We start from the raw sequence: 23,337 nt of genomic DNA, 5'->3' as shown, positions 1-23,337 counted from the left end.
TGTGAAACAGCCAAGCATTTACATGACATGTTTTGTAACTATTGTGGTAGCTAGGTAATACATGTACACGTATATGTATATTTATAGGTATGTTTTAACTCTTACGTGAAGTATTGAATTGATGTAAGAAACAGGGCCGGGACAAGAACACATATTTCCATGTTCCACATTTCAGACAAGGCTATATGCCAGTGTAGAAAAGGATTTTTTTCTTCCACCACAATTCAAAACAAAACACAATGACCCCCCCCCCCCTCCACAATTTTCAAAACAGCATGACCTCCCTACTGGCAATTTCAAAAACAGGGTGACCCCCCCCCCCCCCCCCACGGCCGACCAAAACTGACCGGTCCCTTCCGTTCGTAAGCGACCTCCTGAAGTTAATTTGAAATTTCATGCCCAATTTCATCAATCTTTTTATTGCCCCCCCCCCCCCCCCCATTTCTCCCCAGGGCCCCCTGCCATAAATTCTGACCCCTGTCTTATGTAGTCAGACATGTAAACTTCGTCTTTTTTGTATCCCCGGTATCTCCATAACTCGGCCACATGACTGTTCGAAGGCATATACATGTATACATGTACTAAGTATATGTACGTAACAGGAAAGTGCATGCCCTGTCCTGGAAGCTGCCTGTCAATGAGCGCCCTCTACAGACGAATTTTTCATTGCGTTTCCCTTTCCAAGATGTCTGACTTTCTGCAGTTTGCTGTGGTGTTAGCAGCAGCACTGGTTGCCGTATATTACACCGGACATGGACCATATCTTCTCAGGTTACCTGTGATTTTTATCATTAATATTTGCACTATTATTTTCGAGGTAATGCACATAGCAAACACAGGGATATTAATTTTACAGTTTCACATAGCGGTGCGTACGTTGAACTCGCCGAATTCCTGTGCAGGTCATGCCATGAGGGACTTAAAAAGGGTTTAATCGTGTATGGTTTAATGGGAGTCAATGTGTTGTTAGTTGGTTGTCATTTTTATTCTATTCTAACTAAAAACACGATTTCCACTTTTTATTGTAGACAATAGATAGAGTGCAGATGAGCGGACACTAAACGAAAGTCGGAGCATCATACGTGTATTTATCAAACATGTGGATGACATGACACGTTAATATTTGTGAGGGGCCAGCTTATACATGTTTTACATGGTGTATTTCAGACCAATCATTCCACACGAATTCCTACGTTCACGCTATTGTGAAAACTGAAGTAGGAAACGAGAAACTTATGATCTGGAAATTTAGATTTAAAAAAAAATATTTTTGTGTTTATATCAAATCCCTTCGAAGTCAGTGTAGTGAAATTTTAAAAAGAGACATTGCACAATCAATAACTACTTTTGTCAACGTTTGAACAATATGGGAATATTATTACAGAACAAACATTGTACCGTGGGCTTACTAAAATCAATATTCAAGCACTGAAATTGACTGAATTGCTTTTATCTTGTTTGTTTTATCTTTAAACTCCAGTAGTCTTTTGGATATATGTGAAGTCAGTCAGACATGTGTTAGTGTAAATATGCAGACTCACTGTCATTGAATATCAGTGGTTAGACTTGTGTTAGTGTAAATATGCAGACTCATTGTCATTGAATATCAGTGGTTAGACTTGTGTTAGTGTAAATATGCAGACTCATTGTCATTGAATATCAGTGGTTAGACTTGGGTTAGTGTAAATATGCAGACTCATTGTCATTGAATATCAGTGGTCAGACTTGTGTTAGTGTAAATATGCAGACTCATTGTCATTGAATATCAGTGGTTAGACTTGTGTTAGTGTAAATATGCAGACTCATTGTCATTGAATATCAGTGGTCAGACTTGTGTTAGTGTAAATATGCAGACTCTTTGTCATTGAATATCAGTGGTTAGACTTGTGTTAGTGTAAATATGCAGACTCTTTGTCATTGAATATCAGTGGTCAGACTTGTGTTAGTGTAAATATGCAGACTCTTTGTCATTGAATATCAGTGGTTAGACTTGTGTTAGTGTAAATATGCAGACTCATTGTCATTGAATATCAGTGGTTAGACTTGTGTTAGTGTAAATATGCAGACTCATTGTCATTGAATATCAGTGGTCAGACTTGTGTTAGTGTAAATATGCAGACTCATTGTCATTGAATATCAGTGGTTAGACTTGGGTTAGTGTAAATATGCAGACTCATTGTCATTGAATATCAGTGGTCAGACTTGGGTTAGTGTAAATATGCAGACTCATTGTCATTGAATATCAGTGGTCAGACTTGGGTTAGTGTAAATATGCAGACTCATTGTCATTGAATATCAGTGGTTAGACTTGGGTTAGTGTAAATATGCAGACTCTTTGTCATTGAATATCAGTGGTTAGACTTGTGTTAGTGTAAATATGCAGACTCATTGTCATTGAATATCAGTGGTTAGACTTGTGTTAGTGTAAATATGCAGACTCATTGTCATTGAATATCAGTGGTTAGACTTGTGTTTGTGTAAATATGCAGACTCATTGTCAAAGTAAATTAGGATACAATATAACAGACAACACACTCACAATATTTAATAGCTCATTATCCTGAAAAAAACCCATCAAATTATCAATGTGGCATCACCTTGAAAGTTCATTTGTGTGTTTCAGTTTTTGTGCATCAAATTTCCAAGTTATTGTTGGCATTAGGATATGTTGGGATTGGGAGATGCAAATTATGTTGTTGTGATGTTCAGAAGTTTGAGGAGGTGACTACATTCATTGAACCCATGGAACTTCAGATAACTTGGACCAGACTTGTCCTGCTTGCAGGCAGCTTCTGGGACTCGATTCAGACAACATCCCTACCCTAAACATAGTCCAGCGTAACCTCGTACAACATACAAATTACCATGCAAATAAAATGCTTGCATGCAGGCCCAGCAATCAAATAGAAATGAATGGACTAACTGCCTATCTCACATGACTTGGATGAAAAATGTCTGCTCAAATGACTATGAATCTTGATATCAGAACTTTAGTTTCGTCATTTCTGGTTAGCTAAGTTTTCATGGCCAGTGGCTCTTCACCAGTGGCTCTTCACAGGCTGGCGAAGGAAAGGGACATTGTCAGAATAGAATCTCAATTTACTCTGTCTGCAACCAGTGTCTGGACTAGGGTGTCAGAATAGAATCTCAATTTACTCTGTGTGCAACCAGTGTCTGGACTAGGGTGTCAGAATAGAATCTCAATTTACTCTGTGTGCAACCAGTGTCTGGACTAGGGTGTCAGAATAGAATCTCAATTTACTCTGTGTGCAACCAGTGTCTGTACTAGGGTGTCAGAATAGAATCTCAATTTACTCTGTGTGCAACCAGTGTCTGGACTAGGGTGTCAGAATAGAATCTCAATTTACTCTGTGTGCAACCAGTGTCTGGACTAGGGTGCCAGAATAGAATCTCAATTTACTCTGTGTGCAACCAGTGTCTGGACTAGGGTGTCAGAATAGAATCTCAATTTACTCTGTGTGCAACCAGTGTCTGTACTAGGGTGTCAGAATAGAATCTCAATTTACTCTGTGTGCAACCAGTGTCTGGACTAGGGTGTCAGAATAGAATCTCAATTTACTCTGTGTGCAACCAGTGTCTGGACTAGGGTGTCAGAATAGAATCTCAATTTACTCTGTGTGCAACCAGTGTCTGGACTAGGGTGCCAGAATCGAATCTCAATTTACTCTGTGTGCAACCAGTGTCTGGACTAGGATGTCAGAATAGAATCTCAATTTACTCTGTGTGCAACCAGTGTCTGGACTAGGGTGTCAGAATAGAATCTCAATTTACTCTGTGTGCAACCAGTGTCTGGACTAGGGTGTCAGAATAGAATCTCAATTTACTCTGTGTGCAACCAGTGTCTGGACTAGGGTGTCAGAATAGAATCTCAATTTACTCTGTGTGCAACCAGTGTCTGGACTAGGGTGTCAGAATAGAATCTCAATTTACTCTGTGTGCAACCAGTGTCTGGACTAGGGTGTCAGAATAGAATCTCAATTTACTCTGTGTGCAACCAGTGTCTGGACTAGGGTGCCAGAATAGATTATCAATTTACTCTGTGTGCAACCAGTGTCTGGACTAGGGTGTCAGAATAGAATCTCAATTTACTCTGTGTGCAACCAGTGTCTGGACTAGGGTGTCAGAATAGAATCTCAATTTACTCTGTGTGCAACCAGTGTCTGGACTAGGGTGCCAGAATAGAATCTCAATTTACTCTGTGTGCAACCAGTGTCTGGACTAGGGTGCCAGAATAGAATCTCAATTTACTCTGTGTGCAACCAGTGTCTGGACTAGGGTGTCAGAATAGAATCTCAATTTACTCTGTGTGCAACCAGTGTCTGGACTAGGGTGTCAGAATAGAATCTCAATTTACTCTGTGTGCAACCAGTGTCTGGACTAGGGTGTCAGAATAGAATCTCAATTTACTCTGTGTGCAACCAGTGTCTGGACTAGGGTGCCAGAATAGAATCTCAATTTATTCTGTGTGCAACCAGTGTCTGGACTAGGGTGCCAGAATAGAATCTCAATTTACTCTGTGTGCAACCAGTGTCTGGACTAGGGTGTCAGAATAGAATCTCAATTTACTCTGTGTGCAACCAGTGTCTGTACTAGGGTGTCAGAATAGAATCTCAATTTACTCTGTGTGCAACCAGTGTCTGGACTAGGGTGTCAGAATAGAATCTCAATTTACTCTGTGTGCAACCAGTGTCTGGACTAGGGTGTCAGAATAGAATCTCAATTTACTCTGTGTGCAACCAGTGTCTGGACTAGGGTGTCAGAATAGAATCTCAATTTACTCTGTGTGCAACCAGTGTCTGGACTAGGGTGCCAGAATAGAATCTCAATTTACTCTGTGTGCAACCAGTGTCTGGACTAGGGTGCCAGAATAGAATCTCAATTTACTCTGTGTGCAACCAGTGTCTGGACTAGGGTGTCAGAATAGAATCTCAATTTACTCTGTGTGCAACCAGTGTCTGGACTAGGGTGCCAGAATAGAATCTCAATTTACTCTGTGTGCAACCAGTGTCTGGACTAGGGTGCCAGAATAGAATCTCAATTTACTCTGTGTGCAACCAGTGTCTGGACTAGGGTGTCAGAATAGAATCTCAATTTACTCTGTGTGCAACCAGTGTCTGGACTAGGGTGCCAGAATAGAATCTCAATTTACTCTGTGTGCAACCAGTGTCTGGACTAGGGTGCCAGAATAGAATCTCAATTTACTCTGTGTGCAACCAGTGTCTGGACTAGGGTGCCAGAATAGAATCTCAATTTACTCTGTGTGCAACCAGTGTCTGGACTAGGGTGTCAGAATAGAATCTCAATTTACTCTGTGTGCAACCAGTGTCTGGACTAGGGTGTCAGAATAGAATCTCAATTTACTCTGTGTGCAACCAGTGTCTGGACTAGGGTGCCAGAATAGAATCTCAATTTACTCTGTGTGCAACCAGTGTCTGGACTAGGGTGTCAGAATAGAATCTCAATTTACTCTGTGTGCAACCAGTGTCTGGACTAGGGTGCCAGAATAGAATCTCAATTTACTCTGTGTGCAACCAGTGTCTGGACTAGGGTGCCAGAATAGAATCTCAATTTACTCTGTATGTGCATAATGCACTGTACAATATTTTGCCCACAACTCTCTCAGATTTGTACTTTTGGACATACATCTCCTTGAAGTCAGACAAATCTCACCTGTGTACATGATTTTGTAAAAACATTTTTGCCAGGTGTAAAAATGTGAATTTGGTCAAAAACATATATCTCAAAAAATACTTGGTCAATGAGACTGAAACTTGGTGAGATGTTTCTAGAAGTGTTATTCGGTAGTTTTTCTGCAAAATGTTTTGACACAATTGGCCCTAGCAACCATTACTACACCCTTAGCAACAACCAAATAGTATACATTAGTCAAACATCATCTGGTAGGCAAGTGAGTAAACATTCAAGAAATGTATGCAAATACCCCTAGCAACCATGACCACACCCATAGCAACAGCCAAACGGTGTATTTCACAAAGATAACAACAGATTTTTAGAGAAGTGAAGAAACATTCAAAAAGTGTATGCAAATATGCCTAGCAACAAGACCATGCCCCTGGCAACACCCAAATGATCACATATTGCAAAGATAACAACAAGGATTAAAAAATAGACAAGTGAATAAACATCCAAAAACTGTATGCAAATATACCTAATATACCTAGCAACAAGACCACACCCATTGTAGCAACAGCCAAATGATCATGTATATTACAAACATAACATTAAGGATTCATAGACAAGTGAACGAACATTCAAAAAATGAATTCAAATATGTCTAGCAACATGACCACGTCCATAGCAACAGCCAAATGATCGCGTATATTGCAGAGATAACAACAGGGTTGGATAGGCACTGGATTGTCATTCAGCAAGTGAACACCTATACCTATAGCAACGCATAGATCAGCATGTGGGTAAACATTTTGAAAAACTGTAGTTGTGCTACAACACCCTTGTCGCTATTTTTCTCAAGTTTTATTGCAAATATTGTGCATGTCTTTCAAGAAAATCTGTTGACAAATTTCTAAAATTGCTATGTCTTTCTAATAAATAATTGATACCAAAACTGATGAAAATGGGCATTCAGAAACACATCATTGGCTATGCTTCACAAAATGTCACAAAATGTTTGTACAAAACCCAGTATTATCTGGTGATAATTTGCCTGACTTCAAGAAGGTGATGTCCAACAGTACATATCACAGCAGTACTTGTAAAAGCAAATAATATGCAAATTTCTAACATGATGAAATATCATGAAGATGGTCATCAATTAATGATTTTACTGAGGCGAGGTGTTTTGCAAACCAGACTTGTAGGTCAAAAGTCGTGTCATGCAATGCTGATAGTAGGGCTCATAGGTCAAAGGTCATGTCATGCAATGCTGATAGTACCGGTAGGGCTCATAGGTCACAAAATGCTAGTTGGTGTATGGGGCAAAGGTAACTTATTTTAACATCTGGGTCAAATGTCATATAATGCTGCCATATGAATTGATATGATGACATTATGTAATATCTGAAAGTTGACAAATAGTGCAAAAAGTAACTTAAAGTGTATATATATAGTCATTAGCTTAGTAAAATCATGGAATGTACAAAATAATGAATTATGACAACTATTAAAGTGGCCATATGGATGAGGATTGGATTTTTATTTCAGATATTTAATTCATGAAACCATTTTATCAGGCTTCTTACTTGAAAAATTAATGAGAAACGACAGACAAAATCCGTGTTTGATACTCAATTCAATATGTAAACATTTTGTTATTGTACGTACAGTAACAAAGATTTTGCACATTTATTAATCTTTTGCAATTCATTGATTTACAAACAAGAACTTGGCATATGTTGTTTGACATTAATTTTTCAAGTAGGAAGCTATGATAAAATTGTTCTATGAATTAAAAATCCCCAAATAAATACCAAATGCTCATCCATATGGCCACTTTAAAAATTAAAATTAATGTTTCTTGTCTTGTCAAGATGACTGATTACTAGATGGCTTTTGCTGCAGACTTCACTGTTGGTGACTCGGTCTTTGTAAGAGATTTACAATTTGAATTTGCTGTAAATATTGGAGAAAGTGCTGTTCAATGCAAGCAGGCAACAAAGAAAAGCGTGAATTAATGTAGAGATGGGATACTGTTAGGAAAGGCAATTTTAGTTTTAAAATATTGACAGCCATGTTGTTGAGTTTGGATTCTATAGTGATTACCTTATATATATATATGCAGGAAAACAACTGAGATAGTGTATGGTAAACCAGGATGTGCACCAGTACCTAAGATTGGTAATGTCACTATACACTATTTTGCTGCCAGAGGTAGAGCTGAACCAATCCGACTAATGCTAGAAGAAGCTGAGATCATATACAATGAAACGCTATTCACCAAAGAGACCTGGCCTGCAGCAAAGCAGAAAGGAATTGAAAGTGGCCTGTACACATTCGGACAAGGTGAGTTAGTACATGGAGTAACTATAGCCATAGACCCTCCACCAACACTGCAACAGGATACACAACATCAAAGAATCTCTAAATGTTTATTGTACAATGTTTTACATTAAGCTAAGCATTTCCTGTCCATTTCCGAGTTGTTTACACTCACTGTGACTCAGTGAGAGTTGCTAGCTATCCAGTAGGGTAAAATCGGAATACGGTCATCAGGAACTAGACTAGTAATGTATGAAGATAATGTAGAGTAAAATCGGAATACGGTCATCAGGAACTAGACTAGTAATGTATGAAGATAATGTAGAGTAAAATCGGAATACGGTCATCAGGAACTAGACTAGTAATGTATGAAGATAATGTAGGGTAAAATCGGAATACGGTCATCAGTAACTAGACTAGTAATGTATGAAGATAATGTAGGGTAAAATCGGAATACGGTCATCAGGAACTAGACTAGTAATGTATGAAGATAATGTAGGGTAACATCGGAATATGGTCGTCAGGAACTAGACTAGTAATGTATGAAGATAATGTAGAGTAAAATCGGAATACGGTCGTCAGGAACTAGAATAGGAAATCATGATGCATGAAACACATGTCAGCCATGTTTATACTTGAATTCGATGAACGTGTTGTAGAATTCATAGTCCAAATATGTCAAATAAAACGACATAGTAGCTCTACATTTTAATTTGAAAATACATATATATAGCTGATTTATAAATTTATATGATAAAATCAAAGAGAGTGAAAAAAATTCTCACCGTTTTCAATGATTTTTTCGGACACGGACGAATTAGCTGATGAATTACAGACTAAAAATTACATCATTGTCAACTATTAACTTGCATTATATGTACATCGTGATCGCATCCACTTTGTGTATTGGTTTTTAGATGACGCAAGGTGACGTATAAAGTCTGTGGAAAAGTTACGACACTGTATCCAATTTTAGACTTTGTTTAAAAATAGGAATACAATACAGCAATTTCGCTGCCTGGCATGCAAGATTAACCATTGTTCCTGCGATCCCTTGAGTGGATCCAACTCTAATTCAAAATCTAACATTTTCAAGTTTGTGTTGAAACTGATTTCAAAGGTAACATTGTCAATTTCAACCGGCTCTTCATCTGTGCCCAGACAGCCATAAATCACAGTCTGACAGCTAGTTATGAAACCCCTGCCAGCGACTTTTTCATACGCACATCAATTTTATAACCATACTTTAAAAGTTTGCTTCCCTTGATCTATCATACATACTGCACTGTACGTGCGATTACGTTGAGAACAGTGGTATTGCTAAGTGTTTGACACTTCAGCTTGACCCACCCTAACGTGGTTGCACTCAGTGGGATCTCATGAGATCTTCCGCGAGACGGATAATGCTTTATTGTGTCAAATCTGAGATGCCATGAAGTTGAAAGTGACATTAATACATTACATAGATTTATATTTTATAATACATTGATATTCAGAACTTGCCTAACGTAGCATTGATATTTTCAGTAAAGCACTAATCATTGTCGTATTCTGTGGAAGGTATACTTATGCTATTGAACAAATGATAATATAATTGTCTGTATATAAATATTTGTTCAGTTAAGGCCAAAAAAAAATTAGTTTCTGGTCAACACATGCATCACTTAAATACCCGTGCGTCAGTCTTTGTCCAAGCCCATGCAGTCTGCAGATCCGTGGGAAACACAAAAATAACCCTCCCTACTTCAGGTAAGACAACTGCAGAGCCATTATGAACAAGCAAATGACATCTGCTCCACACATACACACTTGCTCTAAAGTGCTAAATAAAAAGAACAGTAACTGCCATAAATAGTAGATTGAGTGACAGGTTTGTTGAGAAGTAAAAAAAGAAAAATTGCATCATCACACCATTTTAGACAAAATGTCCTTTTTTTGCCTAATACATGAAGTGTATGAAGTTCAATGTCTGCCCTGAGATTAGTAATGCGTGCAGACAAGAATTGATTGTGACATGAGAAGCTTGGTCGTAACCACTAAGTATTGCATTATTTAGGTGATTCCATTTCTTCAGACTCATTACATTTCATGTTCTTTTGAATATTTTCTGGGTGTCTCAAATGATTATTGGTGTCTTAACAATGGTTGACTTTTGAAACAATAAAACAATTGATTGAGAAGAATAACCTACTGCCATGATTGTTATTTACTAGTTCCTGCCATTACAACCACCTCTGGGATAGAAATGGTACAAAGCCAGGCAATTGTACATTACATTGGAAGATCTACTGGTATGGAATGTGATTGTCAGGACCTCCATTTCTGTGAAGTTGTAGCCTTAGCCATTGGTAAGTTATATGTAACATTATGGTAGAGTTGTTACCATTGGTAAGTTATATGTAACATTATGGTAGAGTTGTTACCATTGGTAAGTTATATGTTAAATTATAGTAGAGTTGTTACCATTGGTAAGTTATATGTAACATTATAGTAGAGTTGTTACCATTGGTAAGTTATATGTAACATTATGGTAGAGTTGTTACCATTGGTAAATTATATCTAACATTATGGTAGAGTTGTTACCATTGGTAAGTTATATGTTAAATTATAGTAGAGTTGTTATCATTGGTAAGTTATATGTAACATTATAGTAGAGTTGTTACCATTGGTAAGTTATATGTAACATTATGGTAGAGTTGTTACCATTGGTAAGTTATATGTTAAATTATAGTAGAGTTGTTACCATTGGTAAGTTATATGTAACATTATAGTAGAGTTGTTACCATTGGTAAGTTATATGTAACATTATGGTAGAGTTGTTACCATTGGTAAGTTATATCTAACATTATGGTAGAGTTGTTACCATTGGTAAATTATATCTAACATTATAGTAGAGTTGTTACCATTGGTAAGTTATATGTAACATTATGGTAGAGTTGTTACCATTGGTAAGTTATATGTAACATTATGGTAGAGTTGTTACCATTGGTAAGTTATATGTTAAATTATAGTAGAGTTGTTACCATTGGTAAGTTATATGTAACATTATGGTAGAGTTGTTACCATTGGTAAGTTATATGTAACATTATGGTACAGTTGTTACCATTGGTAAGTTATATGTAACATTATAGTAGAGTTGTTACCATTGGTAAGTTATATGTAACATTATAGTAGAGTTGTTACCATTGGTAAGTTATATGTAACATTATGGTACAGTTGTTACCATTGGTAAGTTATATGTAACATTATAGTAGAGTTGTTACCATTGGTAAGTTATATGTAACATTATAGTAGAGTTGTTACCATTGGTAAGTTATATGTAACATTATGGTAGAGTTGTTACCATTGGTAAGTTATATATAACATTATGTTAAATTATAGTAGAGTTGTAACATTATTTATTTTTCATCTTTTATTTTACAGAGGACATTGGACAAAAACTAAGCAAAGTAGTGTGGGATGTTGATTTTTCAGCACAGCTACGTGATGACTATTTGAAAAACGTGGCCCCAATATGGTTAGGCTATCTAGATAAAATAGCACCATGTATTACAGCTCAGGTAAAGTTTGTGGAAATATAATATCTGTATAAAGCCTTTCCAGTTACAATAATCCTAGTTAGTGAGTTCTTTTAGTAAGTACTATTATGACACTGGGTAATACTTTACACTATTATGACACTAGGTAATACTTTACACTATTATGTGTGTGCGTGTGTGCGTGTGTGTGGATGATTTGGTGATGGATCACTTTGTCGGAATTTCAACTTGTCCCATTCAACTTGCCCCAGTGTCAACTTGCCCCAATTTCAGTGCATCGGATTTGTGGGCTGATTGCTTGTTTTTATTTTTCATTATGTGTTTCTCATAAAAAATTAGTTTTTCTTATGAAAATGATGGAGGGATAAACCAAATTGAAAGTCAAGACATAGTGGATGCATGATGTTCTATACCGTAACGTCTTTTATATGTATAAAGATTAAAATCAGGAAATGCAATCGCAACCACATCAAACTAATCCTAATGCAACTTCCATAAGTAATATGCAAATTAGGGCTAAAAATTTGGTCGAGGAAATCTTTAATTCCAAAACTACTGAGTAGATTAGGCTGAAATTTAATGGGGGTGCATCTGGGGTATATAGATGAAGAAATATTTAGCATATTATGATCTCATCCGTGATATGCAAATTAGGTGTAAAAATGTGAATTTTGGTCAAAAACTTGTATCTCAAACAGTACTTGGTCGATCAATGAGACTGAACCTTGGTGAGATGTTTCTATTTTTTGCAGATTTTGTTCAAAACATTTCGACACAATTGGCTCTAGCAACCATTACTACACCCTTAGCAACAACCAAATAGCAGTATATTTCATTCAAATAACATCTCATAGGCAAGGGAATAAACATTCAAAAAATGTAAGCAACTATCCCTAGCAACCATGAGCATGCCCATAGCAACAGCCAAACAGTGATGTATTTCACAAAGATAAGAGGTTCAAAAAGTGTATGCAAATATGCCTAGCAACATGACCATGCCCATTGCAACAGCCAAATGATCACATACATTGCAAAGGTAACAGGGATTAATAGACAAAATGAATAAATATTCAAAAGATGTATGCAGATATATGTAGCAACAATACCACTCACATAGCAACAGCCAAATGATTGCATATATTGCAAAGATAACACAAGGGCTGGATAGACAAAATTGTTCAACTGGATAATCATTCAGCAAATGAACACCTATACCTAGCATGGATCAGCATGTAGATAAACCTTTTTAAAAACTGTACAGTTGTGCTACAACACCATTAATTGGCACTTTTTTTTATTCATAAAACAACTTTACTATGTTTTCCTAGTTGGAAATAGAATGTGAAAGAACATATATGAAGTCTATGTTTGTAACTCAATAAATTGCAAAATGCTAGAAAGTGTGTGAAAATGTTTGTTATTGTATGTCATGTGTTAATTTTTGGCACTTTATTGAGTTACAAACAAGTACTTGCAATATGTTATTTCACATTGTTTTTCAAGTAGGAAGACATAGTAAGGTTGTTTTATGAATAAAAAATCCAAAATAAATACTGATTTGTCATCCATATGGCCACTTCAACCTCAGAACATCATATAATGATATAGTCAGGGTCCTGGAAAACCCTGGAAAAACCCTAGAATTCCAAACCCTCCCTGGAAAACCCTAGAAAAATGCTCCCTAACCCTGGAAAACCCTGGAAAATGATCGTGATCGATTAATATTGACAATTGACATGTCTGTGCTTGAGCCACCCATTCATATGATTCACTACACTGAATCTCGTAAATGTGATATGGCAAAAATATATTCAAAGTCTTTCACCACCACGGTCAATCACGCTGATTAAACCCAGACAGTCAACCGATCGTTCCACAAGATACTTTGCCCACAGACCGTACCTATAGTTGAATGGGTGCCGCAGTGTTTCTTTCGATCTTGCCTATTGCTACTCCGAGTCCAGTCATCATTTCAGTGACATAATATTTAAACAGTACAGTACAGTACAGTACAGTACAGTAACATTCCTAAATGGTCGAGTTCATCATCATCATTAATTAAAGTCGATTTCTTCCCCCTGGCGGGGGGTCACCGACTGTCCTTCTTTCCATGTGGCAATCACATTCCTCCATTTCTGCCTGTTCCCATAGTCATTGATGTTTAATCCAATCTGTTTACATTGTCCTTCCACCATACTCTTCCATGTCAGCTTTGGTCGCCCTCTCCCTCTTTTTCCATCCACCTCCAGATTCCATGCCCTCTTCACTCCTTCTCCCTCATCTTTCCTCAGCACATGTCCACACCATCTCAGAGAGCTACGCCTTGCTACCTCCACAATTGACTCACATAGACCTAGCTGTTCCATTAGCACCTCTGAGCCAACCCTGTCACTCAATTTGACACCACATATCTTTCTAACCATAGCTCTCTCTGCTCTCCTCAAGATACCTGTCGAGTTGAGTTGAGAAATCGCAATGTTCCACAACACGTAGACTGTCGACAGTCGTTTGTGCCTTTTTTGCTACGTTTCATCTAAATCAAAGTCATCGCCTCGCTCGGTAGCACTGGATACTAATGCGTACTGATAGGAACTGCGATTGCCGAAGGCACAAACGTGCCTCCGGCACTCGCTGATCAGTACGTGGTTATAGTATTGCTCCAGATCGGAGCGAGGCAACGACTTTAGTTTTTGATAAAACGTAGCAAAAAGGTGCAAACGACTGTCGACAGTCTACGCAACATGTGGCGTCCATGCGCACATAAACATTGAGATGCAAGGGCTGAACGTATTCAGTTATTCATAATGTGAAATTTCATTAAGTAAATGATGTTTTTATTCAAAATTTTTAAGAAAAACATTATTTTTGGTGACCTCTAAATCTAATCACATCAAACCGTACAATAATGAGGACAAACTTTAGTTTTTAAATTGTTTTTTTTTTCAAGATATGTCTGAATTAGACTGACGAATGCTGTGACTCAAATCTTACACGATCAATGCACCAGCTTGACGTAACGACTACCTAGGGGATATGACAGAGGTTTCTCTGTTTAATCTTGGCTTGCAAACGTGGTTTTGAAACCAACATCTTGCTTTTGTCTTTTAAATGTTTTGTGACATATTATGGGAACCCTTGTTAATTTCTTCTCGTCCATATCAGACAATAAGATGTCATTCAAAAAATATACTTTGGTGTCAACACCCCTGGAAAATGGCCAAAATCAATGTGAATACCCCTGGAAAACTGGCGAAAAACCCCAGGAAAGTCCTGGAATTTTGTTTTGCTTTAAGTTTATGAACCCTGTATAGTGCATTCTCTTGATTGAAAAAATGCTCTTACTATGAGATACTTTCTGAATGGTGAGATAAAAAGATAGGAGTTTTAGTTAGACACTCATTTTTATAACACATGCCCCAGTTGTTGTAATCTTTTGCAATGAGAATAATGTGACCACTAGTGAAATTCAATCAATAAATATTGTATGTTTTACATAAACAGGATACTGCCTTCTTTGCCAGTGAACGTCTAACTTGGGTTGATTTCTTGGTTTTCAATATGTTGGACATCCATGTGGAACTAGCCAATGTCCAGCTGCCTGGTTTCAAAGTGGTGGATATCCTGACAGACTATTCAAGGCTGCTGTCATTTTATAACCAATTCAAGGCTCGGCAACGAATTGCTGCATATCTAGAGAGTCCACGAAGGTCAGCATATAAACTTCCACATACGCCTGCTAAACCAGGGGGTGCACCACCTCAACAGAAGAAACCCATCCCTACACCCACAGCCCAGACAAAGAAACAGGTTCCACCAACCCAAGGTCAGGCACAAAGGAAAGCCCCTGAACCTGCCAAAGTGAAAGCTACACAAGAAAGAGTACCCAAGCCTACAAGTGAACAGAAGAAAGCAAGTCCACCACCTGTCAAGACTGCTCCTACAGGAAGACAAGTACCACCGCAGGCTGCAAAACAGGTACCACCGCAGGCTGCAAAGCAGGTACCACCACAGGCTGCAAAACAGGTACCACCAGCAGCAGCAAAACAATCAGGTGGTAAGCAATAACAGCAACTGGAGAATCTTAGCGTGCAAACAGGACTCTAAATAATACAACCTTGATAAATAAGTCATCTTTCTTTTGGGAGGGGAATAATTCAACTGTGCAATTCAGATTTTTTCCTTTTACCCTCTGTCTGTCTGTCATATCTTGTAAGGACATTGTTATCCAATAGAACTATATAGATTCAAGTCATTTTTTGTTGCAGGTCACAATTCCAAGAATTACCATAGCAACTAATAATGTTGAAAATTATGAAAAATAATTATAAATCATGAAACAACAAAAGGGACTGGAACAGAAATATGAAATAAATTGTTAAAAACACTAATTTATTTTGTGATTTTCAAGTTCTGAATGTGATGAAAAGATAATAGTTTTTAAAAATCCATTTGAATGCCTTGTCAACTTCATTTGAATGCCTTGTCTATTTCATTTGAATGCCTTATCTATTTCATAAGAATGCCTCATCTATTTTCATTTGAATGCCTTGTCTTTTCATTTGAATGCCTTGTCTAATTCATTTGAATGTCCTTTTTGTTTCATTTGAATGCCTTGTCTATTTTCATTTGAATGCCTTGTCTATTTCATTTGAATGCCCTTGTCTATTTCATTTGAATGTCTTTTTTTTCATTTGAATACCTTGTCTATTTCAGTTGAATGCCTTGCCTATTTCAGTTGAATGTCTTGTCTATTTCATTTGAATGCCTTGTCCATTTCAGTTGAATGCCTTGTCTATTTCAGTTGAATGTCTTTTTCTTTTCAAGTATGTAACACACTAAAGGGTAGTACATTGTAATTGGAATTTCCTTGAAATGAATAATGTATGTTATCAGACCCATGGTATTGATTGGTAATCTCAAGTTTGTTGACCCCACCATTATAAACATTTTCATCTGCCTCAGTGTTAGTAGCTGTTCAGCTTTGAGTTGTCCCTACCACATATTCTGTTTTTATACAGCACGTTATCTACTTCTTGTGATTCTCCAAATTTTGTAAATTGTGTGAATACAATACAATAGTTACCAGTAAGAGTTTGATGATGACATTTTAATGTTCATTGCTATGTGATTATTTGGTAGCTTGGCATTATCTTCTTCTTTTCTTTAAATTAGCTGAAATTGAGTTAGTAACAGCATTTTTTAGTAGAAGTTTGCAGAAATTCATAAAATCTTTCTCCTGACATAGTCGTAGGACATTGATATTTTGATTTCACTTATAGTCCCATTTTAACTTGATTGTGTACACACCTTAGGCATATTGATTTATGTACACCTGTTTTGGAATGTTGGTTTATAGCACATGACTAGTGACTCTGTAGATAGTAATATTGGCAAAACTACAGGGTATACAACTGACTCTGTAGATAGTAATATTGGCAAAACTACAGGGTATACAACTGACTCTGTAGATAGTAATATTGGCAAGACTACAGGGTATACAACTGACTCTGTAGATAGTAATATGGCAAAACTACAGGGTATACAACTGACTCTGTAGATAGTAATATGGCAAAACTACAGGGTATACAACTGACTCTGTAGATAGTAATATGGCAAAACTACAGGGTATACAACTGACTCTGTAGATAGTAATATGGCAAAACTACAGGGTATACAACTGACTCTGTTGATAGTAATATTGGCAAGACTACAGGGTATACAACTGAAATTGTCAGTCATATCATAACTGTATTCAAACTGAACAAGTCAAGTGTCTTCAGTTGGAAGGTAAGAATAAACATTAAATTAAGTAAACACAAACTTTTATTGTAATTATTTTAGTCAGAATTTAAAGTTGTGTAAAGGGAATGTTTTAAATTGCAAATTGTCAGACATCTTGGTTATAACAGGGTAGTCAGTGTTGTACTAATAAAACCAGTCACAGTCAGTGGACATTGAAGAAAGAGATGTCACATGATCAAAGCTGAACCCAATTCAAAGTTCAAAGGTCAACTTTCATTAGATATCAAAGCTGAACTGCTTGAGCCTAATATAAATTAACCTAATATGATAAAAAAAAGTCAGGTGTCACATGCCAAAAGTTGAACTTAATGTGTCAAAGTTCAAAGGTCATCCAAGACTAAAAAATTAAACAAAAATATTAGCTCATATGACCTACTCACTGTATTTTCTTTCCAACATAAATGAAAAAGAATATAAAGTTTGGATTCAAAATCCATACTTGAGAACCTTTGAAATTGTTGTTGTAAATGTTGACATGTTTCTTGACAGTGTACATATACTTTCAGTTAATATAAGACCAGAAGAATAAAACCATGTCTGGTTTTCAGAACCTAGGAATTAAATAAACAAACTAATAATCATTGATAATAGTACTTAGGCAAGTAGTACTACTGTCCAATGTTTTATTGTCAAGTGTATGCACAGATGAAGGACGGCTGCTTTCCTATATTTTATTGTCAAGTGTATGCACAGATTATCACCATCACCATCACCTTAGTCCAAGGTGATTGGGTAGTAGTTTACACAGGGAACCTTGCGCATCCTAGCACTAGGATGTGGCCACACCCTAGTGCTAGGAAGAAGAGCACAGCTATGTACCAGCTGTGTGCCTCACAGCCCCGTTACAGGGTATATTTTTTCCACAGCCCTGGGACACCAGTGGTTGTGAAAAATAAGCCTGTTGAATGGATGTGGAATACTGCCTCTGTACCATGGCTGTTTTGCACATCCCAGTACCCAGTACCATAGCTGTGTATTGCATACCTAGCACACAGTTGTACACATACATGTAACAGCTGTGGTGGAATAATACCCTGTAGCAACCCTTTTGTTCATATCTAGCATTGCTCACATAGCTGGTACATGGCTGTGGGAAATACCTATGTTACAGCTATGCTAACATAGCTGGTACATGGTTGTGGGAAATACCTATGTTACAGCTATGCTAACATAGCTGGTACATGGTTGTGGGAAATACCTATGTTACAGCTATGCTAACATAGCTGGTACATGGTTGTGGGAAAAAGCTCTTGTCCATGGATGTTGTAAAAACCTATGCTGCATTGCTATTTTTCACATCCATGTTACATTGGTGTTGGCATACCAGTTACACATCTAGGTATGTTACACCTAGTGTGTTGGCCAGAGCTGTAACAGGGATATTGTACACATAGCTGGTACAGTCCCTCTGGCTCCACTGAGCTGGTACAGCCATGTGCACAACCCTGTCCTAGGTATGTGAATCTTACAGGGTGTGCAAGGTTCCCTGTGTATGGAGAATATTACACAATAGTTTTGTGTCTTTAATGTTGAAAACTGGTCTTTTTACTGCGCATCTTCACTGCACAGGTAAAAGTGTTCTAATCTTGTGTACGTAGAGAGTGTGGGCCCACTTACACGCACTCACAGCTATGGTTTTGTAAACTGGCATTCACTGTTGTGTTAATCTACACCTGAAGGAAAATGGTCTTTGGGGCTGCTTTAGTTGTCGTAGTGCTCATGATAAATCGATTTATGATAGTACTAGTGAGTTAACCTATCTTTTTCCAACCCAGCCAGTCAAGGAGAGCGATACACCGATCACTGTGCATTGAGTCCAGTATACACTGTGTGTGTGGACAAGTTTCGGTCCGGACTGAAAGCGATCAGTAATTGTGGACTAGAATCATTGTGTTTTTGGTCAATGTATTCTGTATGATTAGGGCGTTTAAGATATCAGGATTTAAAACTCTGGTTTTACCTCAGAAAGGCTATTTTTTGCCTCAGGCAGTATTATATTAGTACAACTCTCCCCCACGACTCCAACTTCAAAATGATCTTAAAGTTAGCTAGAGGTTCCATACGTTGCAACGTTGAACTGTGTAACTTGATGTTCTTGTTGAGAAGTTCGAAAGGCATAGTGATTGTGGTTTAAAACTGAATCTTACAAACTGTGTATCGGAGACGTAAACTTGTGCTTGCCAGTCAATTTATGCAGTGGGTGAGTGCGTTACTCAGATCTGAACATATTTCACAGCAAAAGTCCCACCAATAAAACCCTTAGTAACAGATGCAATGTCGGCGACAAGTTAATTCATCCATTGGTTAATTTTAAAACTGCTGTAGGCAAGATAAGAACATATTTTTGTGCAACTTTCATTTTAAGAGCATATACTTCCAATGCAAGAACTATGATTTTGTTTGGACATGGAATTAGACCTACCCCATAGTTCAATTCCCCCTGTAACTGTTAGAGCATATCCCAATTCCTTTGTGTGAGTTAGAAGGCATCCTTTGGAAAGTACCCCATTCGTCCCCTGTTAGATCTTGCATCCCTATTACCATAACAATATTACAAATATATGTAGCCATGATTGTTGTGACCATGAAGTCAAGTTCCTAGCTGCATGAGCAACTTTACTGATGAAATCTACAATTACCACAAGTATTGTAAAATGACATCATAAATTTTTGATCTCCAAAATGACCAAAAACAAGACTATTGAAGATATCTTGCTGTCGTGAACAAATCTGAATAGACTTTACGATAAAAAACCACATGGAGCGACAGTTTCTCTGGTGTTAGAAATAAAATAATATTACTCATTGGGAGCGAACGCAGTGTCAAAAAAATCACACTGGCTCAAAACATCACAGGGAAAAAACTTTCTCTGCCACACCTCACTTAAGAAATATAGCCACAACAAAACAGTTAATATGGGGACCCTGTCTTTTTTCTTCATTCAATCTTAACTTTATAATATAAAGAATAATATATATCAAAAAGAACAACAAAATGAGGGCAGATTTATTTTTATTTGGAAGCAAATAATCTGTTTGCAATGAATCTTGGTGCAAATTTTACGAATATGTGGTAACAATACCTAGAACTGAGTTACTGTACGAGTATATTGAGAAACTTTAGGTAGACAGGTATCAATTGCCCAGGGAAATAAGGTATGATGTCCAAATTTCATAAAATGCTGAAATGAAAAACTCCTTCACATCATATGAAAAAGTACTACTGGCTATGTCTGCACAACACAAACAAAAAATTGTATGATTTTTTCCAAAAGTGCATTGACTTTGAGTTAGCCTAACTTTTTACCGGAGACGAGGATCCCTAGTTTTTATTGCATATATTTTCAGTACATATATTCAATTTCTTATGTTGAAAGTATAGAAAAATGAGGGTAGATCTTATACTATTTAACTACCTTAACTATGCTGTATGATAGTGCTGATGGTAATCCACAACACAAAGTGATGGTAATCCACAATACAAAGTGATGGTAGTCCACAATACAATGTGATGGTAGTCCACTATACAATGTGATGGTAGTCCACTATACAAAGTGATGGTAGTCCACTATACAAAGTGATGGTAGTCCACTATACAAAGTGATGGTAGTCCACAATACAAAGTGATGGTAGTCCACAATACAATGTGATGGTAGTCCACTATACAATGTGATGGTAGTCCACTATACAAAGTGATGGTAGTCCACTATACAAAGTGATGGTAGTCCACTATACAAAGTGATAGTAGTCCACAATACAAAGTGATGGTAGTCCACAATACAATGTGATGGTAGTCCACTATACAAAGTGATGGTAGTCCACTATACAAAGTGATGGCAATCCACAATACAAAGTGATGGTAGTCCACTATACAAAGTGATGGTAGTCCACTATACAAAGTGATGGTAGTCCACAATACAAAGTGATGATAGTCCACTATACAAAGTGATGGTAGTCCACTATGCAAAGTGATGGTAGTCCACAATATGAAGTGGTGGTAGTCCACAATACGAAGTGATGGTAGTCCACTATACGAAGTGATGGTAGTCCACTATACAATGTGATGGTAGTCCACTATACAATGTGATGGTAGTCCACTATACAATGTGGTGGTAGTCCACAATACGAAGTGATGGTAGTCCACTATACAATGTGGTGGTAGTCCACAATACAATGTGATGGTAGTCCACTATACAATGTGGTGGTAGTCCACAATACAATGTGATGGTAGTCCACTATACAATGTGATGGTAATGGTAGTAAAGCAGACTTTATGATAGACTGCCATAGTAGACCAGTCAGTGGATTACTAGAAATGTGTAATGTAACCTAGTCAAACCATAAGCTTAGTCTTCACCGGATCGACATTTAGACCTAGTTTATCTGATGTGTTAAAAGTTTTGCAGTGAACCCATCAATTTCAGATACTAAAACTAAAAACAAATATTTTCTATGGACAGTGTTTTGGCATGGATTGTGACCTCTCTGTTGTGTAACTTTTATGTTAAAGAAAAAAAAAATAAAATCCTCCAATCTTGTGGGAACATCTAGTAAAATGTGTATTTTTCTTGCACTTACCATAAGCTTACCATTAATAAAATAGGATATTTGCTGACATGTTTAGTCATATAATGTTCACAATACCACTACTGTCAATATATGTTGTAAGAATAGTTTATCCCCCAGATACGAGGTTTAGTGTTGTCACTTTTGACAATATACGTGTAAGAATAGTAGCTTAGGGGCGACATCGAAATAAAAAGCATCTTAATTACGGTCCTACTACTACTATCCGGACGCTGCCCGGGCCAGATGTAGGAATCTTCTTGCTGTTCTCGGTGCAGATTACTGCTTTTAAACCAAAACAAATCTTTGTCGCAGCAAAAAGCTGAGTGTGAAGAGTTGAAAACACCGTTTTTACACACAACAAAATCCACGACCAAGCGATCTTATTTCAGGACGGCATTTTGATAGTCATACTCGACCATTCTATGATAGGGGTGCCAGGAAAGTTAACTTTGACGTGTGTAAGAACACATGCATGTTTGTGACACAAATATTTCACCATCCTTTTGTAATACACAGAAAGTCTCTTGGCAAACATCCACGACTGTTTACAGTTTCTATATCCGGCGTTGCATGCAGTTCTAAAAACTTTTCCGCCCATGCTAAAAATCCTGCAACCCCTCCTACAGAATAGTCGAGTCTTGAGTCCAAGATAGCGTTCCGTTTACTGAGTTTAATAGTAGCGCTGGAACAGGGGGTGCAATGTTTGTGCGATAAAACGGTGTTTTAACTTTTAAGCATTTACAAATCTATTTTTGCGTGATAGTAATTATATTATATCTGTAGTGTAGAAATCTGTGATTAAAATGGTAAGCACACTTCTACTTTCTGTGATCGCGCATGTTCACTCACTGCGAAAGAAGACACAGGCATTTGTTTCCCGAGTTATGTCTCATAATATTTCTATAAGAATACAATAACATGTCGATAATATCGTTAATATTGACGTACATAACCAACTATATACGAAAGGGGTAACATTACACTTGTTTCTGTGATCGCGCAGGATCACTCACTGCGAAAGAAGACGTCTTCTGGTGCATTGATCGTGTTAGATTCGAGTCGCAGGGTTCGTCAGTCGATATTCGAACGTTGTCCACAAAAACAAATTAAAAACTAAAGCTTGTCTCGCATTAATATATCGTTTGATTTGATTGATTTAGAAGTCACCTAAAAACATTTTGTTTCTTCAAAATGTTGACGTCATTTATATAACGAAATTTCGGGCTACGAATAACTGAATACGTTCATCACTTGCGTCTCTATCTACCGACATCATGCATCACGTTGCCGAACATTGCGATTTCTCAACTCAACCCCATCATTTAGGAATGTTACTGTACTGGGAAACATAAAAAAATAGTTGTTGTTTTAGAATATATAAAACAAATTCCGTTATTCGATGATATAAAAGTCAAAACTGCACTTCCGCAACCCGGAAATTCAACAGCAT

General features: G+C 37.2%; 1 protein-coding gene across 1 annotated transcript; it reads left to right on the top strand.

The window, feature by feature from the left end:
- Window positions 1–682: 682 nt before the first annotated feature.
- Window positions 683–21,799, top strand: LOC144436107 (glutathione S-transferase P 1-like). The gene is made up of 5 exons (XM_078124797.1): window positions 683–771; window positions 7,781–8,001; window positions 10,191–10,325; window positions 11,401–11,537; window positions 15,018–21,799. Exons 1-5 carry the CDS (start codon window positions 686–688, stop codon window positions 15,579–15,581), a joined length of 1,143 nt encoding a protein of 380 aa, XP_077980923.1. The 5' UTR covers window positions 683–685; the 3' UTR covers window positions 15,582–21,799.
- Window positions 21,800–23,337: the final 1,538 nt, after the last annotated feature.

Source organism: Glandiceps talaboti, chromosome 6 (genome assembly GCF_964340395.1).
Source record: "Glandiceps talaboti chromosome 6, keGlaTala1.1, whole genome shotgun sequence".
Lineage (NCBI taxonomy): Eukaryota > Metazoa > Hemichordata > Enteropneusta > Spengelidae > Glandiceps > Glandiceps talaboti.
This window is presented reverse-complemented; position numbering and strand designations above follow the sequence as displayed.